Source organism: Periplaneta americana, chromosome 6, assembly GCF_040183065.1.
Source record: "Periplaneta americana isolate PAMFEO1 chromosome 6, P.americana_PAMFEO1_priV1, whole genome shotgun sequence".
Classification (NCBI taxonomy): domain Eukaryota; kingdom Metazoa; phylum Arthropoda; class Insecta; order Blattodea; family Blattidae; genus Periplaneta; species Periplaneta americana.
Genome location: NC_091122.1, coordinates 159,387,626 through 159,415,463, shown reverse-complemented (window position 1 = coordinate 159,415,463; position 27,838 = coordinate 159,387,626). Strand labels below are relative to the sequence as shown.

The 27,838-nt window shown below is 36.5% G+C and overlaps 1 protein-coding gene across 2 annotated transcripts; it reads right to left on the bottom strand.

The window, feature by feature from the left end:
* Positions 1 to 1,990: 1,990 nt before the first annotated feature.
* LOC138701985 (uncharacterized) lies at positions 1,991 to 27,239 on the bottom strand. Of its 2 annotated transcripts, none has more exons than XM_069829417.1 (9): positions 27,143 to 27,239; positions 26,771 to 26,972; positions 23,339 to 23,546; positions 18,205 to 18,573; positions 15,025 to 15,179; positions 13,561 to 13,732; positions 12,386 to 12,558; positions 12,092 to 12,247; positions 1,991 to 9,174 (listed from the first exon to the last, which is right to left on the bottom strand). In XM_069829417.1, exons 2-9 carry the CDS (start codon positions 26,963 to 26,965, stop codon positions 8,902 to 8,904), a joined length of 1,701 nt encoding a protein of 566 aa, XP_069685518.1. In that variant the 5' UTR covers positions 26,966 to 26,972; positions 27,143 to 27,239; the 3' UTR covers positions 1,991 to 8,901. The 2 variants fall into 2 exon arrangements, with proteins under 2 accessions (XP_069685518.1, XP_069685519.1); XM_069829418.1 differs by lacking the exon at positions 27,143 to 27,239 and adding an exon at positions 27,071 to 27,135.
* Positions 27,240 to 27,838: the final 599 nt, after the last annotated feature.

Here is a 27,838-nt window from a genome sequence, read left to right as displayed (position 1 = left end):
TTAGATGTTTTCGATTCCATTATGATTTGAAAACATTCTAGCAATGGCTCCTTCTTCTCATGAACAACATTTACTGTTCTTATTTTAAATTCATTTTGTTGCCCCAGCTGATGGAATTGTCTTTGAAACACATTAATCTAATACAGACTGTATGGAGATCGAGAGAAGAAAGCAGGGATACTGGATAAATTATCAAAAAATATGCGAGCCTTTGTATTTTGTTTAGCGGCTCTTTCCATTATGAGATTCAACTGATGGGCACTTAATTTCACATTTCTCCTCAATTGTTAAGGTTCTGAACTGAATAGACTGTAAATATTGTACAGAATTAAACATTGTTGCATTTGTTATACTCACAACATTAAAGAACATGCATTTAAAACTGCGCGCTACTGACAAACTGCTGCAAATTTTGCAGCTCCTGGAAACTCTGGATTCACGGCAAGGGACAGCAGGGGGAGGGGTAAAACTAACGCGCAAAGCATCCGAGACGAGACTGACAGCTCCAGGGGAGGAAGTGGCTTCACCCTAACAGTCCTTGTCTCTGGTTTCGCTCTGGCAGCACCAGGGGAGGAAGTGACTTCACTAACGATTGCGTGCATGTCATTGAGAGCGAAATGTTTTAAAAATTCAAGCCGCTAAATAGAGACTGTATAATAAATGTTTTTCATAACATAAAACGAGACAAGAGCCACAAATGTCTGGGGGTGCTGCAGCTCCGCAGCCCCTCTTCGAAAGCCGCCCCTGGTGAAACATCATTTCGGTTGCCTCCTCGGAAGCAAGGCAAGGTTCTTCGTCCAGCACCGGGAACGTACCTCCGAAAGACCAAAGAGTATTGCCCATAGGGTGTCTCCGTGTGGCACCGGAACACAGTCGTGAACGTTTTACACAGAAACAGTAAACTGGCGGGCTCGGATCACCGAAGCTCGTACACCTTATCATGATACCATATTTTTAATGACAAAATGAAGAAAAGAATATGATGAAATGCAGAGTGTTAGAAAACTATCGCTCTCAGATCGTAAAAAAGTCCGCAATAAATTCGCGCTCTAGCAGTGAGCAGCCGGAGTAGTCATATGCAACATAACATCATTGCTTGATCCCGTTCTCACTTCATTTAAATCCTTATATTTTTGGTTTTTGGGTAGTTTAAAAATTGTGATTTATTGGTTTGAAGTGGAAAATTTTGTATCTTCTACGAGTGGACTTGTGGAAAAAATATGAAACATGTCGGAGATTGGATCATATATAGAGACTAAGAGGAAGGCGGAAAATAGGTACATTTGGAGAATGATGGATTTGCAGCCCGTGGATAGATCATTACGAATGAATGCCGGAGATATTTCAACGTGTTAGATAATTCATGTCAGCGATCATCAGCACAGTGCACCCTCGGGCTAGCGTTTCTTATCCGCTGATAAGACATTGCACTGGCGTGCATCTGTGGCTGCTGGCGGGTACGCTTCCTCCCTCCCCCTTCTGCATGACGGTGCATATTGCGGTACACTTCTCACCCTTTACTCATTTCAGCGAGTGCTTACGATCACTGCTCTATATAATGGTTATACGTAACTCTTTAAAGTCACATTCATTTGTATTTTGTTGCTGATTTGTTCATACGAGAAAGATGTATTGATAAGTCATACATTCATACAGAAATGTATAATTTAAAGATCACTATTGTTTTTTGTTACAGAATAGTGGAGAAGGCGGTGTTGTCATGATGATCTACAGCTGTGTACGTATTCTTGCAGCCACTTACGTAATTCCACTCTGCTTGTGAAGAGAGAATGCTGCAGATCCCCTGTGAATCTCGTTCAAAAGGTAAGAAAAAAGTGTGTAGTATTCTGTACTGAAAAAAGGTAATATTGTTTCATCACTATGAAAATATTGTAGGTAGTTTCTGATGTATGGAGTTGTTCAACTATCGTTAAAGATTTGATAGTCCTCTAACTTTGTAAAGAAGTAAGTTCATAGAAGAATAATACAGTTTTTAATACAATAATGAGATTTATTAAGGTATAAACCAGTTTCAGAACATTAAGATATGGTAGACTTTTTCTCCCCCATCATTAGTAGCAGGGTTTAAGCCACAGTCACATTTGTCACATTTGCTACTCGACTTCTAAAAATGCAACACACTTTGAATGTAAATGTGCAAAAATGCGACAACCACATTGGACTTCAGAAACGAAGATGGTAATGGAGAAAATGAAATCAGAGATGTGTATGAACTAATCTGAATTTAAATGAAATGCTAATGGCATGGACAATGTTCAAAAATGTATTGAGCAATAGATGTTCAGGAATTGATTTCAAATAGTTGGTGCAATTCATGTAAATTAAATGAACAATTTCTTCTAATTGATTTATATAATTCCATCGCATACTGTAAATTGTGAGTGAGGATTTAGTTGCATGAATCTTGTAAAAACTGGAATTGGAAACCGCCTTTCAGTAAAAAGAATTAGCACTCTGATAACAATAAATTTTGAAGGGCCTACTAGTAAAGAATTTAAATGTTTAGAGTGCCCATAAAATAAAGTATTTTAATGTGATGTAAATTCAGTTGTAATTGCCTACGTCTAATGATTGACCTAGATAAGTATATCTAGAATGTGCTAAGATGGATTGAAAATAATAAAACTCCAAGAAACAAATTACATTACAAATTTTTGTTTCTGTATACTTTATTAATTTTATCTTTCTGCACACTTATTTATAATATAATTTTTCATTTGTGCATTTTTGCGATAAGTATTTATTTTCTTGCTTAATCCCTGATTAGTGACCTCTCTTCCAGGGAATTAAATATTTTGCGGAATATCTTCAGTTTTTTTTAAGGTTCCACAATGACGACTAATTGCGGGATTCACACCTCAGTCCATTTAGAGTTCTGAATCTTCTCAATGCTCTGGAACAATCTCTATTATATTCATAGTAACAAAGGTAAAGGTAAAGGTATCCCCTTTACATGCCATGAAGGGACTTGGGGGCATGGAGGTAGAGTCCCATGCTTTCGTGACCTCGGCACTACAATGAGGTGGTGTGGTCGGCACCACGCTCTGACCGCCTTTTACTCAATTTTATAGGAGGCTGAGTGAACCTGGGGCCGTTCTGGAACACTGAATGTAGTCAATAAAATTGGCATTGCATTTAGAGGCAAAACCACCCCATTCCCATTAAAGAAAATTAGGCATTATGTGTGCAAATTTGATGTATTTAATGTACATATTTTCTGATTAATATCAAATTAAAATTATTCTTGTCTGAATGTTTCTACACTCATTATTCGTCTTAGATATCAATATATTTTCAACTAGCCGTACCCGTGCGCTCCGCTGCACCCGTTAGAAATAAATATAAAGTAATTACATAATTAAAATAGGACGTTTGATCCAGGGAACATTCGTGTTTGATAGAAGGATAAATCGTTTAATATGTTACTTAATTTAAATTGCGATCATTTTGGTCCAGAGACACTCATTTGGTGCAATGACAATTCCTTTAACCTGTCTCTTGTTTTCTACGTATTCAGTAAATGGCGCTTGGCCTACTATGGTTGTGAACCCTTCAAATAACTTAAATTATATTATATAATATTATATATTATATTATATTATATTATATTATACTGTATTATATTATATTATATTATATTATATTATATTATATCAGAAGTTATTGTAATAACATTATAGCATTATATCCATCTAGAGAAACTACACTTTCCAATGGTGAAATAATAATTAATTATACAAATCGGTTAATTTAGCTTCCGATATTACTTCATACAAACACAGAAACATTCTCTGTAGGCTATCTTTCATAGCTTTCGATTGTTGCTGTCCAAGGCCCCTTATAGACGAAGTCATTTGTTTTTTAACTAATTACACGGCCTTATATGGCAGTTATTTTAATTTTAAAACTCATTTATCTCATTAAATATCAATCCTATCAAAATTTTTCAAGGAGTAAAACTTATCGGAAATTATTTTTAAAGAAACTTTTGTTACGTAACATTTTTTACAAAAAACCAATAATAAGCGAGATATTTCGATTTATTTAATTCAGGCCCCCTTATAACCCCCCTTTTAAATAATGTATTTTGAATGCCATATAGCCTAAAATCTAAGTTACAACGAACTTAATTTATATTCCAATTTTCATCGAAATCCGTTCAGCCATTATCGCGTGAAAAGGTAACAAACATACAGACAGACATAAAAGGTAAAAGGTAAAGGTATCCCCGTTAAATGCCATGAAGGCACTTGGGGGGCATGGAGGTAGAGCCCCATGCTTTCCATGACCTCGGCACTAGAATGAGGTGGTGTGGTCGGCACCACGCTCTGGCCGTCTTTTACCCCCGGGAAAGACCCGGTACTCAATTTTATAGGAGGCTGAGTGAACCTCGGGGCCGTTCTGAAAGTTTGGCAACGAGAAAAAATCCTGTCACCACCTGGGATCGAACCCTGGACCTTCCAGTCCGTAGCCAGCTCAGACATACAAACAAAAATTTCAAAAAAGCGATTTTCGGTTTCAGGGTGGTTAATTATATATGTTAGGACCAATTATTTTTGGAAAATCGAAAATTACCAGAAAAATTTCGGCTACAGATTTATTATTAGTATAGATAGATTAAGTCTTATGTCAAAATAACTACAAAATATGAATTAGATTAAAAAATTCAAAGAAATTAATCACAAATTAAGCAAAATAGTTTAGTAAAAGGGCGACGATTTTTTGTTGAGAGTATAAACTAAAAGAAAAAAAAAAATATTTGTATTGGATAGGTTGAGTCTTGGCCGCACTCTGTCTAGGAATATATACGAGGCCTTCAGCTAACTTCAAGTTGGACAGTCCTGTAATAGTGTGCTGCTTGCTTACTTTAATCGAGAACGTTTTAAGTAAATGTTGTAGGCCTACTTTTTAATGGAAAGTTATAGTTTTGATCAAACATTTATATTTCTATCTTCCTGTGTCAGACGAATGTTTTTCTTGAACTTTGTTCGCGGACAATGAGTCAGGTTTCCTCACTCTTACGTAAGATGAGATGTCTTCTTGTGAGGACGCTTCTCGCACCCATTGCACTCTGATCTCAGAGATTGCCAAGTCTTTATAATTCGCTGTTTTGATAAGATTGCGAACTTTGGACAGGGACTTCAACCTGGAAGAAGCATTTCGTTACATGTGTAGCTGCGCGCCGCTCTTGGGCGTTTGCCCATATCGTGAACATTTCTTTTGACGCAAATATAATTTGCATGTATAGTTAAAGAAAATTGGCGTGATTTGGAAAGAGAGAAGACTGTTCAGTAATCCTTATATGAAATGACGAGTGAAAGTCAGGATAGGAGAAGAAATGTCAGACGGAAATGAAATTGGGACAGTAGTAGGGTAGAAGTGGGTACAGTAAGACAGAGAGAACAGTGAGACATTTTTTATTAGATAGTAAATTTTGATGTTGATATGTTGGTAACAGTGGAGTTGTATGTGCATGAGTAACGAAACAGTATTTTCATACTCGATTTGATTCTAGTTATAAAGGCGAGTGATGAAAAAATAATTTTTCACTCCAGAAGTAAAATTTTGGCTTGTGTTTAATGAAGGTTATATTGGATATACAAATGAGATATAAATATCAATGTTTTGTTACCTAATACTATGGTATTTGAGATTATGTTTGGCAAAGTTTCGTCTTTCTTGTTTTAATTTTGAAGTGATGGCGTCATTTTTAAATGAACTATGCGTAAAGGGAACAGTGAGACATGCCATTGAAGGGTACACTGAGACGTCTCACTGTTCCCATGTACCAATGTTTTGCAAAAATAAACTGTAATTATATTACATTTACCAGTAACTAACATTAAAATAAACATACTTGTAACCAATTTAGGAACTGTAGCTTAAAATAATGGATACATTACATTTCAATGGTTTCATAAATAAAAAATTATTCACAAAATTTAAAAAAAATGTTAAAAAATAATAAAGAATTACATTAAATTCTTATAATTATAAACTTTGTTGTCACCAAAAATTCATTTCATTTTTTCGCAAAAGTTTGAAATATCATGGAAAATTCACTTTTCCAAATGTTCCAGATGTTTCAATGGTTTCGAAGACAGAAATCAAAATGATTCTAAATAAGCCTACAGAACATGTCAAGATAAAGAGACAGCAAGCTTCCCTTTCTTTTGAAATAAATGTAAATGATTTCAATGTCCTTTAACAGACACTGTGGTGTCTCACTGTACCCTCCTGAATGGGAACAGTGAGACATTTGCATTTTTTTTTTACAAACACGTATTGTATATTATGTCCTTTATCTATTAACATTTTTGTTTATGTATTATTGTACTCCATGTTTTAATGTCTATTCCTATTGCACTTGAATTTAATAATACTTGAATTATCACTTGCATACATATGCCTTAATATTTTGTGTCTCACTGTATCCACTACTCCCCTACGTCAAGGATGTCCTTTATCACCTACCCTGTTCAACATCTACTTGGAGGATTTAGTAAAGAACTGGTTTAGAACATGGGAGGAGTGATAGTAGGAAGGAGAAGAATAAAATGCATAAGATTTGCTGACGATATGGCGTTGTTAGCAGAAGAGGAAATGCTACTGGAGCTAAATAACAGCTGTGAGCAGTATGGGATGGATATAAATGCAAATAAGACGAAGAGCATGGCCGTAGGAAGAAAAATACAGAAGATAAACTTGCGAATTCTAAATGAGGCAGTAGAGCAAGTGGACAGCTTCAAGTACTTGGCGTGTACTATAAGCAGTAACATGAACTGCTGCCAGGAAGTCAAAAAGAGGATAGCAATGACCAAGGAAGCTTTTAATAGAACAAGGAGTATCTTCTGCGGAACTCTGGAAAAAGAGGTAAGGAAGAGACTAGTGAAGTGCTTTCTAAGGAATGTGGCATTTTATGGGTCAGAAACATGGACATTACGACGAAGTGAAAAGAAGCGAATAGAAGCATTTGAAACGTGGATATGGAGAAGAATGGAACGTGTGAAGTGGACAGACAGAAAGGAAATGAAGCTGTGTTGGAAAGAGTGGGTGAAGAAAGAATGATGCTGAAACTGATCAGAAAGAGGAAAAGGAATTGGTTGGGTCACTGGCTGAGAAGAAACTGCCTGCTGAATGATGCACTGGAAGGAATGGTGAATGGGAGAAGAGTTCGGGGTAGAAGAAGATATCAGATGATAGACGACATTAAGATATATGGCTCATGTGAGGAAACAAAGAGGAAGGCAGAAAATAGGAAAGACTGGAGAATGTTGAGTTTGCAGTGAAAGACCTGCCCTTGGGCAGAACACTAAATGAATGAATGAGTTGAAGAATTGTAATTGTACTGGGATGGGCAAAAGTGGGTGTACAGTAGTTAATATTACTTTTTCTATGAAAGTGCAGAATGATAGGTTTCCTGGCAACAGTAACTACGATTTCCTACATTCAGTGCGGAAAATTTTTACCACACACTTTCCGCACACTACAGCCTTTTCTCCTAATTAAATTTTCCTTAAAAAATTTAATTTTCTTATTTTTTTGTTATCTGAAAACTTGAACTTTCTAGTTTTAAAAAATATATCAGTTTTGTTTCTATGATGTTTTGTTAATTAATTACCTGAGTTTTTATTAATCGGAAGCACCTTTTCTTTAGACCGGAAGTGCAGTTCTGCATTGTCAATCCGTCACATTCTGTCAATTTTATATATTTTTCGTGTAATAATTTGAATTTGGCGGTAGAGTTTGACTGTATTATTTTTCATACAGTCAGGAAGCTGTGTGTTTAGTTACAATTTGTCATACCGTCAGGATGTAGATAATTTTTCTCCATGTTCAGTTTTACAGCACTTTACAACACTAATGTTAACACAAAGTGCACTTAGAATTGAAATAGTTTCACCATTCTTGCACCAAAATGAAGCTGATTAACGTAGCTAAGTGCCAAACTACAAACAGTGTCCTACTGCTTAAGAAAGTTAATTTAAAACTCCAGGATCTTAAGTTTTTATTTTTATTTTGAAATAAAAAAAATAAAATTACATTTTTCCTTAATGGGATAAGATAGGAAAAACTTGTTTTCGCAGCTTATTGTGTGTTCTTTTAAGAGTAAGACAGTGAAAGAAATTTTATTCTAACATAAAAATTATGTGCCAAGGACTGAAACAAATTTCAGTTTTCGCTTTAAAAACTTGCCCTCCTGCCCTCCCAAAAATATTTGAGGAATTTATTTTGCGTGAAAATCCTAAATTATGTGTCAAGTAATCAGAGAAAAAAGAGTTTATAAATTTTGGATAAAATTGAAAATGTTTCTCCCAAGAATAGGTAAGTATCTTAAGTATAGTTTAATGTTGCATAAAGTGCTTATTTTCGTCATTTTTATAATAATTGTTATTGCATAATATTTTCGATACTTTAAGACCTATACGGCGTATTTATAAGATTTACAATATTTTTTCTTCTCGTGGACGCAAAAACCAGGGAGTTGCGTGGTGTAAACCACCGTTATGAAATACGAACACTCGGTGATTTGCAGGTCTCCATTAAGAACATTTTGTTAAATGCCTCGAAGAGTTCAGTTATTTAGCTCAATAGTACCTAACATTTCACTTCCACCTGCACCATTGTAAGTTAATCTAATGGGAAACGTGGTTCAATGCGCCCTCATACTTAGCGTCTACAAGCAGTTAAAGAGGAAGTGGTTAATTCGTTAGGTCTGCGTCTATTGAGACAGCTCAAAATATAATGACAAACTGTGAGTTGGAAGAGAATCTTGTATGACGAATGTATTGTAACCTCAAGTAAACTTATATGTACTGTTTGTAGAATACAGTACTATTTTTGTTTGAAGATCAGTAACACCGGAGTCGGTAATCATAGTCATAACTGTTCTTTGAGAATCCTTCTCAAAATTTTCCCTGAAGGACTTTTGGGGATCTTATCTATAAATTGCACTCCTCCTTTCAAATGCTTGTATTCTGAGACCTTCTCTGCCACAAATTTCTTGACGTCATCTTGAGAAATTTTAGATCCTTTTGGAACAACATAGGCTTTTGGAACTTCGCCGTTCTTGACATCTGGAATGCCGACAACAGCTGCATCTTCTATTTGTGGATGACTTCTCAAGATCTGTTCGAGTTCCGCTGGCGCCACCTATAAAAGCAATGCAGTTTTCAGTGTCGTGGTAATGTGGAGGAATTGTAATTCATACCCAGTTCTAGTATGAACTACTGTACAATTTCTTTTTGTTTCAAAAGCATTATCTGGTTACGGCTTTTATTTATCTCGTACAGCCCGTCCGGTAAATAAAGAGAACCCGTGAGGGGAAAACTGCAAATTTTCTCCCTCTCCATCTTATTAACGGCAGCTACTACAGATTTCAAATCAATGTAGATCGCCAACTGGATATTTCAGGAAGATGAGAGACTGAGGCGCAGTTCCGCCATTCGTCGAGCGGGCAAGACAGTACGTATTACTCATATAAGACTGTCATCCTCTGAGGAGCTTAGTGCTGAGAGGAATGCGGTTCCGACTAGTCTAGCGCAGTACTGGAGTGGGAGGGAACAGTGACAGCGGCAGTCTGGAAGGAAGTACAATCATACTGAAAACATTCGCTCAATTTACGAGAGCAGTATGCCTATTAGTTTTCTAACGTATTTTTGGCGAGATAGAGATACAACCATTGGTACTTACGTGTTCAGAGAAGGAAAGTATTGTAGAAAATTTTATATATATATATTTATTTATTTATTTATTTATTCTGGTGAAGGTAAGGCCATTACACCACAAAAAATACAAATACAATAAAATAAATAAAAAGAAAAATCATAATACAACTACAATAATATAAATGAAAAGAAGAATAATATACTATACAATTTAGTAATTAGTACAATTGAATTAAATGTGTAAAGTAATCAGTTTAAATATACTCTACTGCTGAACTCACTTGAGAAGTAAAAGTACTTGATTTGTATTTTAAGATATCACTAACAAATGATTTTCGCAAGACATTATAGGAATCTGTTTTTCACGATACCACCACACATATTCTAAAATTCCAATAGAATAAAACCAAAAACTTTTCCACAGCATGTTTCCTTAAAAATGACTTGTAACGGTGAAATATTTAATAGGAGTAATTTATATAATATTAACATAGCTAACATCAGGGAGATGTTTGAGCAAAAATTGCAACTATATATTTAATATATTAATAACAAAACCATATAGGCCTAGGTAAACAATATGTATATGAAATATTCACACACTACTACAGGCTGACGACTGCATATTTTTGGACGATTAATACTTCCCACTCCGCTCGGCTCCGCTTGGCTGTAGCAACAAAAGAATCTACCTGCAACCCCCCCCCCCCCGCACCGATGGCAAGAATACCTCACGCCTCAGCGCTAAACTCGTCGGAGGAAGACAGTAGCTATTCGTGCGCCCAAAAGCGGCATATAACATCGGCATTTTGCGATGTCAGTATATATACAGCACATCTATACAGTCTGTAGAGCCAACAAAATTTTTTGCCCCTCTTTAAAACGGCGGCTTCCGGCCTCATTTCCCGATGCGAAGTTAGCGATCTCGGTAGGTTTGAAATCTGTGACATCTTCGGCCAGATTATTTCACTCCTGCACACCACTACAATTAATACAAAGTTAGATAGTATTCATTACTATTCGCCTAAAAAGTAAGAATAATCGGTGAGGGTTTTCGGCAGTTTGAGAGAGCGGAACGTATCTTATTAGCGCGTGTGTTATACAGTACAGGGACATCATTTTATTTTTACTTCAATTTTTATTGTACCTGAGTTTTTGAATGTACTTCACTCCAACCCTTCTACTAATGAACTTCCAACTGTCCTCTACACACAGATACAAGACCGCATATAGTAAACAGCACTGAGTTAGTGAGTATAGTACGTTCCAGAAATATCTTCGCGCTTTCCAGTGACGAAAGAGCTTTCAATATTGAATCATATTTTCGCACAGGTACTGTCCGTTTTCTTACGTCGCATCCCTATTTCCTCCACCTGCTTCTGTTCGCCCCTCTGTAAAAGCAGGGCTGTCTTAGCTCTTTTCTGAAAACATTAATTTCTGTTAGGAATTGGACGTTTACGTAATATTATACAGCTGTTTAAAATAACTTAAATAAAAGGGCCTCGTTAAGTAATTAACTGTCATGTGATTTCCCCCCTTTCTACGATCCTGCGGAATAACCACTTGGACGGACAGTAGATAGCATGTCTGAGTAATTTTATCTGTGCGGGTTGGACAGAAGTGAAGATTGAATTTACAGTACGTAAGGTACTCTTTTATAGGGTAGGTACAAAATTATTTCAACATGAGTTACTAGTACAAAGGACGAAACTGACAATTGGAATTAGATGCAATAGTCTATAGTGCGATAATGTGCACAAAGGAACTGAAGCCTGTATCGAAATGAACGGCCACCATTTTCAAAAATGTGTTTAAATATCCATATTATGATTATTTTTCAACTTAACTTCATTCTCGATATTGTACGCTAATGTGCTGTAGACAGTATAATATACACTGCATAATGAATACTTTCGCATGGCTAACTCAGTTCGTGAGTAAAAACACTTATTCTTAATACTGTACTGTATTAAGATTAACCAAAAACCTAATGAAAATTATCGAACTCAAAATCGCGATATTTTCTAGTTTACGTAAATGAATGAACTACTTTTCTTCCCTCCTATATTTAGTAGAGTGATTTGTTTGTGTTTTACGCAGTATCATCGAACTACAGTCGTGGAAGGGGGTGGCAATCTGAGTTCCCGGTTCTCTAAAGGTATAGCCAGGTTAATATTTAAAATGTTAGTAAAAATAAAATGATGTCCCTGTAGAAGGCTGTAGAGAAGGGAGAAATCAGAATACTGTATTTCTATGTAAAATTCACGATTTCGTTTAGTAAACCATCTACAAAGGAAGAAAATTTTGCTAGACTTTTCTGAAAAAATTCCTACTTCAGGGACTCATATCTGAAAAGAAATATGGATTACTTTCTACTCTATTACCCTATTGTATTGAATTACCTGAAATCCTTTGACTTTGATTAGTTCTTTGAGCCTGTCTACGATGTAGAAGTGGTTTTTGTCGTCGTAGTGTCCTATGTCTCCAGTGTGTAGCCAGCCTTCGCTGTCGATCGTATCAGACGTGGCATCTGGACGATTGTAATAGCCTTTCATGACCTGTTACATTAGATTGAAAGATATATAATGTTGCTACTTGATCCGATAATAAGCTCACAAAATTCGTGAATATAATAAAACACTAATTTCAAAATATTGCATTCGGTACTTAGGCCTACAGCTGCAGACATCACTCACCTGAGGGCCCCTCATACAGAGCTCCCCGATCTCGCCGCATGCTAATGTAGCACCTGATTCTGGATGCGAAATCTTCACTTCTGTGTTGGGAATGGGCACTCCGACGGACTCGTAATTCTTGTCGTACGGTCGAGAGCGTAATCCTACTGAAGTCGTTTCAGTCATTCCGAATCCTGCCAAGAAATGATGTCTTTTAGACTATTTTAAAATACGTTTTACATATAACAGTGCTGAAATTTTTTTATCGACTGAAAAGGAAGTAAAAAAAAAATGAATGCAAAAACTATAGGTGCGTAACTGTGACAAGTACTTTAAGGCGTTTTTGTGGAAAAAAAAATAATTGAACATTTTTTTTTTTGAACGGCTGTAACCAAAGGGAGGTAGAAGAACAAGCAAGTTTTGATAGAGCCGGGAGATCAATAATTGATTACATATTTTGCCTAAGACAAATGATTGAAAAGAAAGCAGTTAGTGGACAAGCATTACATTTGTTGTTTGTTGATTTAGAGAAGAGATACTGTAGCTTTCCCTTAGAAAGCGGTCGTCGGTATACTGCACTCTCGGGCTAGCGTCTTTTAAGCACCAGCGTGCACCCGAGGCTGGTGGTGGGTATGCTGTGTCCCTATCTCTTCTGCACGACTGAGCATATTTTGTTGCACTTCTTGTATTCTACCCATTTCAGCGAGTGCTGACGACCACTGCCTTAGAACAATAAATTAAGATATGTATTAAAATCCACTGTCATTAGCAAAAGAAATTGTAGGCTAAATGCACTACATAAACGCAAATTAATTTTTTTGAAATTAAAGCATGGAAATGTTTTTCACATGGCGTTCAAATAACGCAAGTTTACGTCAGTGGTCTCAGCACTCGCTGAAATGGGTATCGGGCAAAGAGTTTTATGATAATTAAATATAATTATTTCATGCTTTTCGTTTGTTATTTCATCAGCTCCGGTGTTAACTATAATCGGCTTCGGTGAAATTGGTAATAGCGAAATGGTACGAGTATTTTGGCGAGATGAGACCAAGGATTCTGCGTAAAACCTCGCAGAAAAATCCATAAATGTAATCAGCATAAGCGGGATTCGAATTAGCTTCCTAGCGAATTATTGGATGAAGAGACCAGCTTCTATATTTAATGTTAGGCCTACTTCATAGGTGAAATATTTTTACCTTGCATGAAACTAACTCTCGGTGCTCTTTCTAAAAACCGATGAATGTCTGTTCTTGGCAATGGTGCTGCACCACACGACACGTATTTTAAAGCCCGAATATGTCTCTTCTGCAGTCCAGGGTGAGTCGCCAGGAACAAAACTAGCGGTGGTGCTATATTCATAAACCTCACCTGTAAACATCAATATCCGTAGATTAGGTCTATTTTTTAACCTGCATATGAGATTGTATTCTATTGTATTGCATTCAGCATATTGGTAAAGTAGATGTCATTTTCGTGCCATCCATTTTTCTGTTTATTAAGCTTTCACTGTCTGTGTTCTTATTGTCATTATATGGAAAATAATAATTCTAGTAATAGATACAGTCGTAGAAAGAAGTTTTGTCTCACAGATACTTTGTAAGTCCCAAAAAGGAGAGAATGCGTATGATCAGACATACAACGAAACAAAACTAATTTTATTACCTCAACTAGTCCTTCTCTAAATCCCGAAAAGACAAAGTATATGATTATGTCTCGTGACCAGAATATTGTACGAAATGGAAATATAGAAATTGGAAATTTATCTTTTGAAGAGGTGGAGAAGTTCGAATATCTGGGAGCAACAGTAACAAATATAAATGATACTCGGGAGGAAATTAAACACAGAATAAATATGGGAAATGCCTGTTATTATTCGGTTGAGAAACTTTTATCATCCAGTCTGCTGTCAAAAAATCTGAAAGTTAGAATTTATAAAACAGTTATATTACCGGTTGTTCTGTATGGTTGTGAAACTTGGACTCTCACTTTGAGAGAGGAACAGAGATTAAGGGTGTTTGAGAATAAGGTGCTTAGGAAAATATTTGGGGCTAAGAGGGATGAAGTTACAGGAAAATGGAGAAAGTTACACAACGCAGAGCTGCACGCATTGTATTCTTCACCTGACATAATTAGGAACATTAAATCCAGACGCTTGAGATGGGCAGGGCATGTAGCACGTATGGGCGAATCCAGAAATGCATATAGAGTGTTAGTTGGGAGGCCAGAGGGGAAAAGACCTTTGGGGAGGCCGAGACGTAGATGGGAAGATAATATTAAAATGGATTTGAGGAGGTGGGATATGATGGTAGAGACTGTATTAATCTTGCTCAGGATAGGGATCAATGGCGGGCTTATGTGAGGGCGGCAATGAACCTCCGGGTTCCTTAAAAGCCAATAAGTATACATCTCAAGGAAATTTATTTCATTCCTTAGTTTTTTCCTCTCTTCTTTTGCGACCTTCCCTGCCACTTCACACTCCAGCGTCACATTTTTAGATCCTTTTCCGCACACCGACTGAAAATCGCAGAGTTAGAACATGCAACATGGTGAATGAAACTCTTACCTTCTCCACCTGTCCACTCAAGCGTTGCCGCTTAAATCTAATCTTCGTCTTGCATTTACATTATTGAAAATAACATTTTGCAGTAAAGATTACTTACCTCGTGCTTATCAAGCAGATTGAAGAAAGATGTTGGCTCGAACCTGGGCAGTGTCACCATTTTAACACCATGTAACATCTTAGCCAACAACAATACTGTCATTCCATATATGTGAAAGAATGGCATAATAACTGGGCAAATATCCTGGTGAGATCCTGAAATAGTGACAACATACAGTTTCAGTTGCTATGTTAAATTTCCGTTATAGCAAGTGTCGGAGAAGTACTACTGTATAACAGGCAAATTTTTGTGGCTCAAGCGCTAGTACGCTGATTTTACATGTACACAGCCTGGGTTCGAACCGCAACCAAGTCGTGATGGAATTTATGGTAGACGAAAAAGATGTTTCAAGATTTGTCGAAGTACTCTTCGATAAGAAAAAGTTAGTTTCCATAGAAAGTTCCGTTTTCTGTTTGATTCGCCGGTTAACGTTCTTTTGAGTCCTCAGTTAGCAATGCAATTTTTACCTACGAGTGTCAGTCTATTGCAGATCCCTCAACTTGGACTTTCTGCTCTGAGTTACCTTCTCTAGGACGGTGCCCTTAGTGCGGCTGACGAGATCAGCCATCTTGTCCTTCCCTTTAGAAATACTGTAATTTACTTTCCTAGGTGAGAAGGTAGTAGCGAAATTCGGTTACGAAAGCTAGCTATAACGGCTGGGGAATTATTGTACTAACCACACGATACCTCCATTCTGGTTGGATGATCTTTCACTTTTGCTTCGGCATGTGGATGTGAGGCCAGCAGCCGGCTAGTCGGTCTTGGGCCCTTAAAGGGTTGTATAGCGCCACGGATTATTATTATTATTATTATTATTATTATTATTATTATTATTATTATTATTATTATAAAGGAATTTTCTGTGATGACGTAGGTTTCCTCAACGAAAATATCTCTTCTTTCTTCAGTACTCTCAATCTAGTCAGTGGTAAACGACATGGCAGAAGAAAACGGAGTCCACACCAGTGGAGTAACGGTCAGCTCGTCTGGCCGCGACACCAGGTGGCCCGGGTTCGATTCCCGGTCGGGGCAAGTTACCTGGTTGAGGTTTTTTCCGGGGTTTTCCCTCAACCCAATATGAGCAAATGCTGGGTAACTTTCGGTGCTGGACCCCGGACTCATTTCATCGGCATTATCACCTTCATCACATTCAGACGCTAAATAACCTTAGATGTTGACAAAGCGTCGTAAAATAACCTAAAAAAAAAGAACAATGCATTTTGGATGCTGGAATGTAGGCTTACAAGGACTAGCTAATAAAGTTGATGAAATGCCACCAGAACTTAAATGATATAAGATCGACATTGCAGTATTATTATTATTATTATTATTATTATTATTATTATTATTATTATTATTATTATTATATTAGGTAAGTAGTGCTATAGATCGATCAAAATATTTAATAGATTAATTATTTGAATTTAATCGAGTAATCTATCGATTAATCGAGCTTAGATCGATTTGAAAAAATAGTTGTAATATACTGTAATACACAATTATTGTTAAATTTAATTTGTGTTCGGTGATAAGCATAAATATTAAACATTGTATATCAGTATATATTGTATTGTTATATTATTACAAAATAACTATTTTAGTTTTTTACTAACATATTTATTATGAGGCTTATAATTTATTGTGTCAATTTCTCCGGGAATTTTTATACAAACACAAATTTAAAAAGTATGAAGACTCACCTAGTTAATACTGCTCCATCCATAATTTTTAAACATGTGAGTGCATTCACATGCTCCGAATTAAGTGCTGCTCTATGTTTAGTAACAATGTTTCCTGCATCACTAAACACGAAAAAAGACTTTTTTTTCTGCCAAGTACTTCTCCACGATCGTTCTGTTTAAATCCAAACGTTCCACTGAGTTTACCTCTCAAATTCTCATAGGTCATAATGGAGTTTTCACTTTCCAAAAACCATAGAAATCTTTTTTTCTTTAGCGAACTAAATATACAAGCTTCATCTATAAACTCAGTAAACAAAACAACAGACTGGCCCTATTGTAATCGGGTTACAAAATTTTAGAAAGAGAAGAAGATAGTTACTCTCTCACTTGCACACAGTGTAGTCATGGCTAAAGAAAGAGGAGAGCGAATCTCAAAGAAGTATGTATTTCATATGCTAGGAAGACTAGCTGACAAGGTGAAAGTTTTCTTGAAAAACCATAAAACTTACAGCGTATTCCGAATCTCACCGGTCCGGTGGCATCAATGACGTCACGTTGCAGCGAAATAAGGAACAAAACTGCTGGAAGGATCGATGGCTGTCATGGCGACTGTACAAGTTGTTGTCTGTGCTACGCTAGCAAAATTTTGCGAAATTTTCGTACTCCCATCTCGTTCAAAGAAAAGATAGCATAAACAATTTATTTCTTGAACCAGTAGTAATAACGGGTCCGTTGACATGTTCGCTCATAAGCCATTAACATATTGTTTTTACGTTGTGCTCATTACAAACAATACAGCAGAACTAAAGCAGAACACACCGCCATGACACAACAGTGCACGATGTTATTCGTCCGCTAATTCCCGCCCTATACAAGAACCAATCAGATTCACTGATGGTGGCTGATGGAGACTGCCAGCACCTCTGCAAGTTGATGGCACCGGTGCGACACCGGTGGAGCATCAATGACGTCATCGGTGGAATTCGGAACACCGTGATGCCATCGGTTTGCTCACCGGTGAGATTTGGAATACGCTTTAATAAGGGTTTCGCATTGTGTTTCGACTTTCAATAGGGGTAGACAGGTCACTTTCCTCATATCTACATTTCTTTCTGAAGTGTTTTTGCAAAGATTTGCCCTATGCGACCTGCATTGCTGTTACAAAATAACGGTAATATTGTGCTTTGAAGTAAGCAATTTCTGAAAGACGAATGTTGTCGGGGTTTTTAGTCAGAATTTTCATCAACAAAATAATATTTAATATCAAATACAACCGATCAATTTTAATCGACTCGATTATTCGACTAAATATGTTTGATCGATTAATCTTAGAATAGAAATTGATCGATTAATCGACCAGATAAATCGAATAAATCCCATAATACTAGTAAGAAGGTAACCTTCCGTCCGTTCCTCTGAATCTGGAGGCCTGATGATCGCCGTATAAGTAATCTTGAAAACGGTGAACTTGTTAAACAGAAAGTCGTAGTAGACTTACCTACTGCAGGTTCGGTCAGACAGAGCTCGTGAAGACAGTTAAGTTGTGAGCAGGCTGACACAAAATTTTTGTGACTAAGCATCACTCCTTTAGGCAGTCCCGTCGTTCCACTAGAATACGGCAGTACAGCAGTGTCGTTAAAATCTCCAGAGATACGGACGCTTGTATTTATGTCTTTCTGCAGCATCTCCATCAGGTCTATACTTCCAGCTGGTAACTGAGATCCTTGCTGAAAACCTGGTGCTATGATTACGAGTGGATTATTTTTCCCAACGCTAATTTTAACGGCAGTCATTATTGTTGAATGGATGGCAGAGAGTGTAACTATGACCTTCACCTGTGAGTCTTGGAGCTGTTTTGATATTTCATCTGAAAAAAAATCAAAGTTTTCTGTAAATATATTGAACCCTATGTGGCTTATATGACATTATCAGGTAATATGTTCCAGATTTCATAGTGAAATGTAGAAAACGATTTATTTATTCATATATTTATTTACTCATCTCTCCATCCATCCACCCATCCATCCATCCATCCATCCATCCATCCATTTATTTATTTATATTGTGGAAAAATTCAAATATCTTGGAGCAACAGTAACAAATATAAATGACACTCGGGAGGAAATTAAACGCAGAATAAATATGGGAAATGAGTGTTATTATTCGGTTGAGAAGCTCTTGTCATCTAGTCTGCTGTAAAAAAATCTGAAAGTTAGAATTTATAAAACAGTTATATTACCATTGTTCTGTATGTTGTGAAACTTGGACTCTCACTTTCAGAGATGAACAGAGATTAAGGGTGTTTGAGAATAAGATTCTTAGGAAAATATTTGTGGCTAAGGAGGATGAAGTTACAGGAGAATGGAGAAAGTTACACAACCCTGAACTCAATGCATTGTATTCTTCACCTGACATAATTAGGAACATTAAATCCACACGTTTGAGATGGACAGGGTATGTAGCCGTATGGTCAAATGCAGAAATGCATATAGAGTGTTAGTTGGGAGACCAGAGGAAAAAATACCTTTGAGGAGGCCGAGACGTAGGTGGGAGGATAATATTAAAATTGGATTTGAGAGAGGTGGGCTATGATGATAGAGACTGGATTAATCTTGCACAGGATAGGGACCGATGGTGGGCTTATGTGAGGGCGGCAATGAACCTGAGGGTTCGTTAAAAACCATTTGTAAGTATTTATTTATTTACTTATTCTGGGAGTGTTAATAATAATAATAATAATAATAATAATAATAATAATAATAATAATAATAATAATAATAATAATCCATGTATTGTGGGTCCCTATCACCACGGCATGGCACGTCCTTAGGTTGCGGATCGAGGAGATGGCCTCCAGATATGGAGGGTAGCTGTGAATATATTGAATAAGCAGTCGCGGACAGCCGATGAGGGGTGGTCCTCCAGCTTGGGGGTTGGGCGAAGGGCTAACAACCCAGCACCGTAAAAAACAGCTTGTTACGAATCCTTCAAATAAGCCTCGGAATGGGACTGATTCTCTGGCACGACCACAGCAAAGGAATAAAGTTTTGAGATTTGGTACTTGGAATGTTACAAGTCTGTATAGAACAGGAGGGGTAACATTAGTAGCAAAAGAACTAGCTAGATTTAGAATAGACTTTGTGGGAGTACAGTAGGTTAGGTTAGATGGGAACGGCATAACACAAATAGAAGATTATTTGTTGTATTATGGGGAAGGAAACGATAATCACCAATTAGGAACAGAATTCTTTATTCATAAAAGAATAAAATCAGCAGTAAAAAAGGTAGAATTTATCAGTGACAGGTTATCGTATTTAGTACTTAAGGGTGGATGGTGCGATATCGTAGTTATAAATGCTCACGCCCCTACAGAAGAGAAAGACGACCATATAAAGAATAGCTTCTATGAGGAACTGGAACAGACTTTTGGTCACGTTACCTAGATATAACATGAACATTTTATAGGGGAATTTCAATGCTAAAGTAGGACGGGAGGATATTTTTAAACCGACTATTGGAAAAGAGAGCCTACACATATCTAGTAATGACAATGGAGTTAGGTTAGTCAACTTTGCCACATCAAAAAATTTAATTGTTAAAAGTACAACATTCCCCCATAAGGATATACATAAATATACTTGGACTTCTCCAGATGGATTGACACATAACCAGATAGATCATATCTTGATAGATACAAGAAGACATACTAGTATAGTAGACATTCGAACCTTCAGGGGGGCAGACTAATTCTGATCATTATTTGGTAATTGGAGACCTAAGAGAAAGACTATCAGTAGCCAAGCGAGTAGAGCAACAAGTTAATGTTAGAAGATTCAATATTCCGAAATTAAAGGACGAGGAAACTAAGAAACATTATCAGATCGAAATTTCAAATAGGTTTGCCGTATTAGCAAGTTCCGACGAAGTTGAGGAAGAGTTAGATGTTAATAGCATGTGGGAAAATATCCGATATAATATCAAAATTGCAGCTGAACAGAGCATAGGTTATTATGAAACTAAGAAAAAGAAACCGTGGTTTGATGAAGATTGTTGCATGGTAGCAGAAAGAAGGAAGCAGGCAAAATTGAAATTTTTACAGGATCCAGTTGAGGTGAATAGAGAAGCAAATCGTACGCTTAGGAATAAAAAGAGAGATTACTTGAAGAAAAAACTGAATGAGGTGTAAACAAATAGTAAAAATAAAAACATTAGAGATTTATATAAGGGCATAAAGGAATTCAAGAATGGATATCAGGCAAGGGTAAACGTGATCAAGGATGAGAATGGTGACTTGCTTGCAGACGGTCATTCAATCCTGAACAATGGAAAAACTATTTTGGACAACTACTAAATATACATAGACCAAATAGAAATGATCGGGACAAAATTGAAATACAAACTGCTGAGCCATTTATACCTGAACCCACACTTTCTGAAGTCGAAATCTGAAAAATTATAAGTCTCCAGGTATCGATCAAATTCCAGCAGAATTAATACAAGAGGGTGGAAGCGCATTATCTAACGAAATTTATAAGCTTGTACTTGCTATTTGGGAAAAAGAAATTGTACCAGGACAATGGAAGGAGTCCATAATCGTACCTATCTTTAAGAAAGGGGACAATACTAACTGTAGTAACTTTCGAGGAATATCACTTTTGTTCACGTGGTACAAAATTTTGTCCAATATTCTTTTGAGCAGATTAACTCCATATGTGGATGAAATTATTGGGGATCATCAATGTGGTTTTAAGCGTAATAGATCAACTACTGACCAGATATTTTGTATTCGATAGATAATGGAGAAAAAATTGGAGTATAAGGGTACAGTGCATCAGTTATTCATAGATTTCAAAAAGGCATATAACTCGGTTAAGAGAGAAGTTTTATATGATATTCTTGTTGAATTTGGTATTCCCAAGAAACTAGTTCGATTAATTAAAATGTGTCTCAGTGACACGTACAATAGAGTTCGTATAGGTCAGTTTCTATCAGATGCGTTTCCAATTCACTGTGGGCTAAAGCAAGGAGATGCACTATCACCTTTACTTTTTAACTTTGCTCTAGAGTATGGCATTAGGAAAGTCCAGGATAACAGAGAGGGTTTGGAATTGAACGGTTTGCATCAGCTGCTTGTCTATGCGGATGAAGTGAATATGTTAGGAGAAAATCGACAAACGATTAGGGAAAACACGGAAATTTTACTGGAAGCAAGTAAAGAGATAGGTTTGGAAGTAAATCCCGAAAAGACAAAGTATATGACTATGTCTCGTGACCAGAATATTGTACGAAATGGAAATATAAAAATTGGAAATTTATCTTTTGAAGAGGTGGAGCAGTTCAAATATCTGGGAGCAATAAATATAAATGATATTGGGGAGGAAATTAAACACAGAATAAATATGGGAAATGCCTGTTATTATTCGGTTGACAAACTTTTATCATCCAGTCTGCTGTCGAAAAATCTGAATGTTAGAATTTATAAAACAGTTATATTACCGGTTCTTTATGGTTGTGAAACTTGTATTCTCACTTTGAGAGAGGAACAGAGATTAAGGGTGTTTGAGAATAAGGTGCTTAGGAAAATATTTGGGGCTAAAAGGGATGACGTTACAGGAGAATGGAGAAAGTTACACAACGCAGAGCTGCACGCATTGTATCCTTCACCTGACATAATTAGGAACATTAAATCCAGACGTTTGAGATGGGCAGGGCATGTAGCACGTATGGGCGAATCCAGAAATGCATATAGAGTGTTAGTTGGGAGGCCAGAGGGGAAAAGATCTTTGTGGAGGCCGAGACGTAGATGGGAAGATAATATTAAAATGGATTTGAGAGAGGTGGACTATGATGATAGAGAATGGATTAATCTTGTTCAGGATAGGGACCGATAGTGGGCTTATATGAGGGCTGCAATGAACCTCCGGGTTCCTTAAAAGCCATTTGTAAGTAAGTAAGTAAATAATAATAATAATGATAATAATAATAATAATAATAATACATAAATACAGTATAAAATCACTATCTAGCTTTCTAGCAGATTAATGAGGTTACATATTAAATTGAATGGCTGAATAAATTTGTATCCTTGGTTATGATAGGGAATATAGACCTTGTAAAGTATGCCCCTGAAATAATTTTCCTTTATCCTGAAACATGAATTACAGTTTTGTTGGTTACGTCTTTATTCCGGGGAGGTCTTCAATTATGGCGTAGGAACACGACTGAGCCCTGCAGCCCGCACAGCCTTTGCATGTTGTAGCGTGGTGGTAGCTCGAGTCCAGTTGCGTTTGCAACGGAAAAAACTGTATATATGTTCCACGCGATAATTACGTTTATACTTCTATTCATCTGTAGCCGATGCATACAAATTTTCTCCATTTCACTGATTTTCGTTCCGAACGATCTCCGAATTTTATACAGGACTGAAATCCGACTATGTTTGCAAAATGGTCTGATCTACTTCGTAATCTCGCTCATTAGCTTTTAATCTCACGTGCAGACCAAGGAAAACCACTTTTTCCAATTGAAGTTTCATGGCAGTATAAACAACGGCGTTATTTTCGGGCGGGAATACACAGAGACAAAATAAAACTATTCTAACACTGTCTGAGCTCACCAAAAGCTGCAATTACCGGCTGTATACGTTGGGTTGATTGTAGTGACTACAAATCCCGCTTCCAGAGCTCCCAAGAAGACGATAGGCCACTCTGGGGAATTGGGCATTACGATGGCCAGTGTACTGCCTGCCTGCAGACCTGCTCTGTGCAGTGATGCAGCGAAACGTCGACAGAGTTTGCGAGTAGCTCCGTACGTGTAACTGCGCCCGGTTACACCGCATTCCTGCAAATAAGTGATGATCACTTTGCCTTAATAATGATATGATCAGAAGCACCGTCTAGATTTCTAGAAATGTATCTTTACACATATAACCAGATTGTGAAATGAATATACATGAATTATTCATTCAAAAATTAGTGGCAATGCCTTATTTAAGAATAAAAACTTATTTACTCACAATTGACGTATAACGATTCTTAAAGGTAATCTCCAATATCACGTATCCGTCACCACACCTCTGGAAGGCGACGGTTGCCATCCACAGCGTCTAAGCTTCTTACTCACTACTCTACTACTATTATAAGAACCTATTTTTAAAAGGTAGCCCTCTCAATGGTTCTTTCATCTATGGGAAAGTGTCGTAGTCGCAGGGAGAATACTGAGGATGCTTTAGAATTTTCCAGTTCCAGCTGTTAGATCAGCCACGTGACAACGAGCATCATTGGATGGGTATTCAAGAGTTTTTTGGTGTTTCCGGCGTATTGCTGGTCGTAAATGATTGTTGTTTATTGTTTATTTATTGTTTATCTATACTAATAATAAATCTGTAGCCGAAATTTTTCTGGTAATTTTCGATTTTCCAAAAATAATTGGTCCTAACATATATAATTAATCACCCTGAAACCGAAAATCGCTTTTTTGAAATTTTTGTTTGTATGTCTGTCTGTCTGTCTGTATGTTTGTTACCTTTTCACGCGATAATGGCTGAACGGATTTCGATGAAAATTGGCATATAAATTAAGTTCGTTGTAACTTAGATTTTAAGCTATATGGCATTCAAAATACATTATTTAAAAGGGAGGTTATAAGGGGGCCTGAATTAAATAAATCGAAATATCTCGCTTATTATTGATTTGTGTGAAAAATGTTACATAAAAAAGTTTCTTTAAAAATAATTTTGGATAAGTTTTATTCCTTGAAAAATTTTGATAGGACTGATATTTAATGAGATAAATGAGTTTTAAAATGAAAATAACTGCCATTTAAGGCCGTGTAATGAATTAAAAAACAAATGACCGTCTATAAGGGGCGTTGGACAACAACAATCGAAAGCTACGAAAGATAGCCTACAGATAATGTTTCTGTGTTTTTTATGAAGTAATATCGGAAGCTAAATTAACCGATTTGTATAATTAATTATTAATTCACCATTGGAAAGTGTAGTTTCTCTATATGACATAATGCTATAATGTTATTACAGTAACTTCTGAGTGAATCGAGGACAAGTAAGATTAAAATAGCTTCTTATGCACAGAAAACTTGATAGGCTATTCTGTACATTCGTTTCCTGTATTTCCTAAAATAATTTTTAGGACCAAATGAGTGGTCTCTGGATCAAAATGATCGCATTTTAATTATGCAAATACAATTTAAATTAAGTAACATAATAAACGATTTATCCTTATATCAAAAACGAATGTTCGCTGGATCAAATGTCCTATTTTAATTATGTAATTACTTTATATTTATTTCTAACGGGTGCAGCGGAGCGCACGGGTACGGCTAGTTGTTAATAAAATAACATTGACAGAAATACAAAACATTGACAGAAATACAATCTTAGTTCTTCCCTGAAGGAGGAAAAAAGTAAAAAATGAGGTTCCAAAAGTGACTGTAATATGCACATCCATGCGTATTGCAATTGGAACGGAATGAGTGATTAATACGCTTTCATAATCTTACACAACAATATAACTTTGAGAAAGTCCTGCTCTTGTCTACATTATTTTTGACCTTAGGGCATTGCAGATAACAGTCTTATTATTACAATCACTACATATAGAGCATAAATAAGATTAATACCTTATAACGTACAGATAACACATATATCAGACACCACTCCATCTCATATTACCAACTTACTTTAGTCACAGCTAAGGGAATTGAATACTAGAAGTATTGCACTAATTTTGGAATGAGCTATGTGTTTTCGGAAATTCTAAAGACATAAATACAAAATTGTCAAGTTTTCAAATGTTATATGTCACCACCCAAGGAATAAAATAAGAAAAGAAATTTCAATGGCGTTTTATAAATCAATGGCAGTCCTTACAATATTATATGGAAATGAAGTGTGGGTACTCGTAACACTAAAGAAAACAAAAATAAAAATTTAAAATACAGAAATATGTTTTCTGAGGAAAATTTCTGAGCAAAATTAAAAATGAAGGAATAAGAGCAGCGTTGCAGATATTTTATTTTAATGAAACAATAGAAAATTGTCATGATAATTGGTTAACCCACATAGGTAGGATAGACAATTCAATTTATAACTATCGACCATGAGGAAGAAGAAACTACGGATGATCAGAAAAGAGACAGAGTAATAAGTTATACTGTGATGACGGAAGTGAGTGACCAGTGACGAAGCGAATGTGTAAATACTGAGTAGGCTGAAAAAATCTGCTAACCTTATATCTTTTTATACAGCAGATGTTTCTCGGCTTTTATATCAAATTCTTTTGTGATACAGACCTCACAAAAAGTTGACGGCACTCATTTTCACCCGCAAACACAACACAGGTAGTATAACTATATAACTTATGTGTCTCAGAGCAGCCTGTTAGCCAAGGATATTTCTTATACCACGAAAATTAAATATTTCTATTTTTGTCTTTCTCCATTCCCTGTTTTAGTATGTAAATGTGGTGTCGATCTCCTGTCTTTGTAAGCACATTTCATATGTTCAACTAAACCGGTTTCTCTTTTAATTCTACAAATAATGACGTCAACGTTATTTCAGTATGAGCCATTTTACACAAAATGAATATGTAAAACACACACACGCATGCACTTTTGATTAAATTAGCACTTAACAAAGCAGCGCATTCACGGAACACCAATATAGCGCGACGTATTATTGTGACGGTAAGGCTAGCCTCGTTTCGTACGGAGATGTAGCGAAGCGGTACCCCCTCCCCGTTTCCACCCTCAAACTTGTGAGCCAAGGTCGTAGTCATGCCTTTAGAGGCTTCTCCCACAAGCCTCGCACTGAACTCTCGGATCCTGGAATGACTACCAACAGTGAACATAATATGTGGAAGGATCGGAGTTAAACCAAGTGTTACGATACATTGTTATAAGCCTAATGTTACTAGGTACAATCATTCAAATTTTTTAGGCTGTCTCAAAAGTCTCTTAAGAGCTTCGCCAGTGACGGAACAGGAAGTTTGCTTATGCCGTGAAGTGTAGCAGCAGCAGAAGAAGAAGTTAGCTATTCTACTTACGAAAGCAATGTTGTCCGACCACTCTTCACATCTACTCCAAACATGCTGTGGTATGGACTCAGTTGGCACAATAAATTCCGGATACGACGATTTGACGACCCATGCTACATCTTGAGACAAGCTAAGGAGCCGACGATTCTGACGTTCTTTAAACAGCTGTATCCCACATCTGAGAAGATTTCTTCGACAATGCATCTCCTAACTAGAGACAAACTGAAATTAAAATCTTAAAGGAAATTATACAAGCTAAATTCAAAGTAAGATACTATCATAAAGAAATTAAAAAAAAAAAGCATTGACTTGTTTCTTCCTTGCTTAAAGAAGTGTGTGCTAGAATACAGTTGACAGCTTAAATAACGTCTATTTCCATACCTCTCGAAGGACTTGGCAAGAAGATGGGATGTTAAAAACATTACTAAAAAGTTGACAGTTCCTTGTTATCTGTTGGTTACATAATGACGCTTATCAGTTGCTGAGTTCATAGTCGAAAGTACGAAAGTTTTAACACAATAATGTTAATTGAAGTGAAAACTTGAGAATAAAAATAAGGAGGGCCTATTTGTTTACTGTTAAGCTTGAAGAAGGTTGCAAAATATAGGTACCAATAGCTCCTTGTATATAGGCTACAGCTCGTCGTATCTAAACTGTTGTGGACTTCAAGTAAGCGGTATCTGAGCGCTACAGAGTGGGATTATCATTCAGGAACTCAAGTTGGATCCTGGCGCTCTCTGAAGTGGTAGACAAAATGAAGAGGTTAGGGTTTTCCTCGGAGTTACCCAGTTTACCTCAGTTCAAATTTCATTCCGCGAGTAGGCCTACTTTTAATTTCAGCTCACTTTTTCCTTCATTTCAAACATTTACTTTCATAAATAAATTGTTTCCGAGTGAGTTACTCGTAGGCACTAAATCCTTACAATAGTTTAGGATAAATCGAACTACACAAAATAGGCCTACATGCTACATGCGTGGGCGACTGATCATGGAGGGGTAGTTTATTTATCCCTCACCCCATGATGAACCTATTTCATGCGCTATCGAAGACAGTAAGGTAACACTTTTTGCTTCCGC

Bases quoted from the DNA above. Each gene is read 5' to 3' on its own strand.
- LOC138701985 (XM_069829417.1), bottom strand. From the start codon at position 26,965: ATGCATTGTCGAAGAAATCTTCTCAGATGTGGGATACAGCTGTTTAAA. The intron at 12,559-13,560 runs GTAAAAATATTT...ATTTCTTGGCAG, and splicing joins GAGAGTTAGTTTCATGCAAG to GATTCGGAATGACTGAAACG. The intron at 9,175-12,091 runs GTAATTCAATAC...TTGCTTTTATAG, and splicing joins TCAAAGTCAAAGGATTTCAG to GTGGCGCCAGCGGAACTCGA.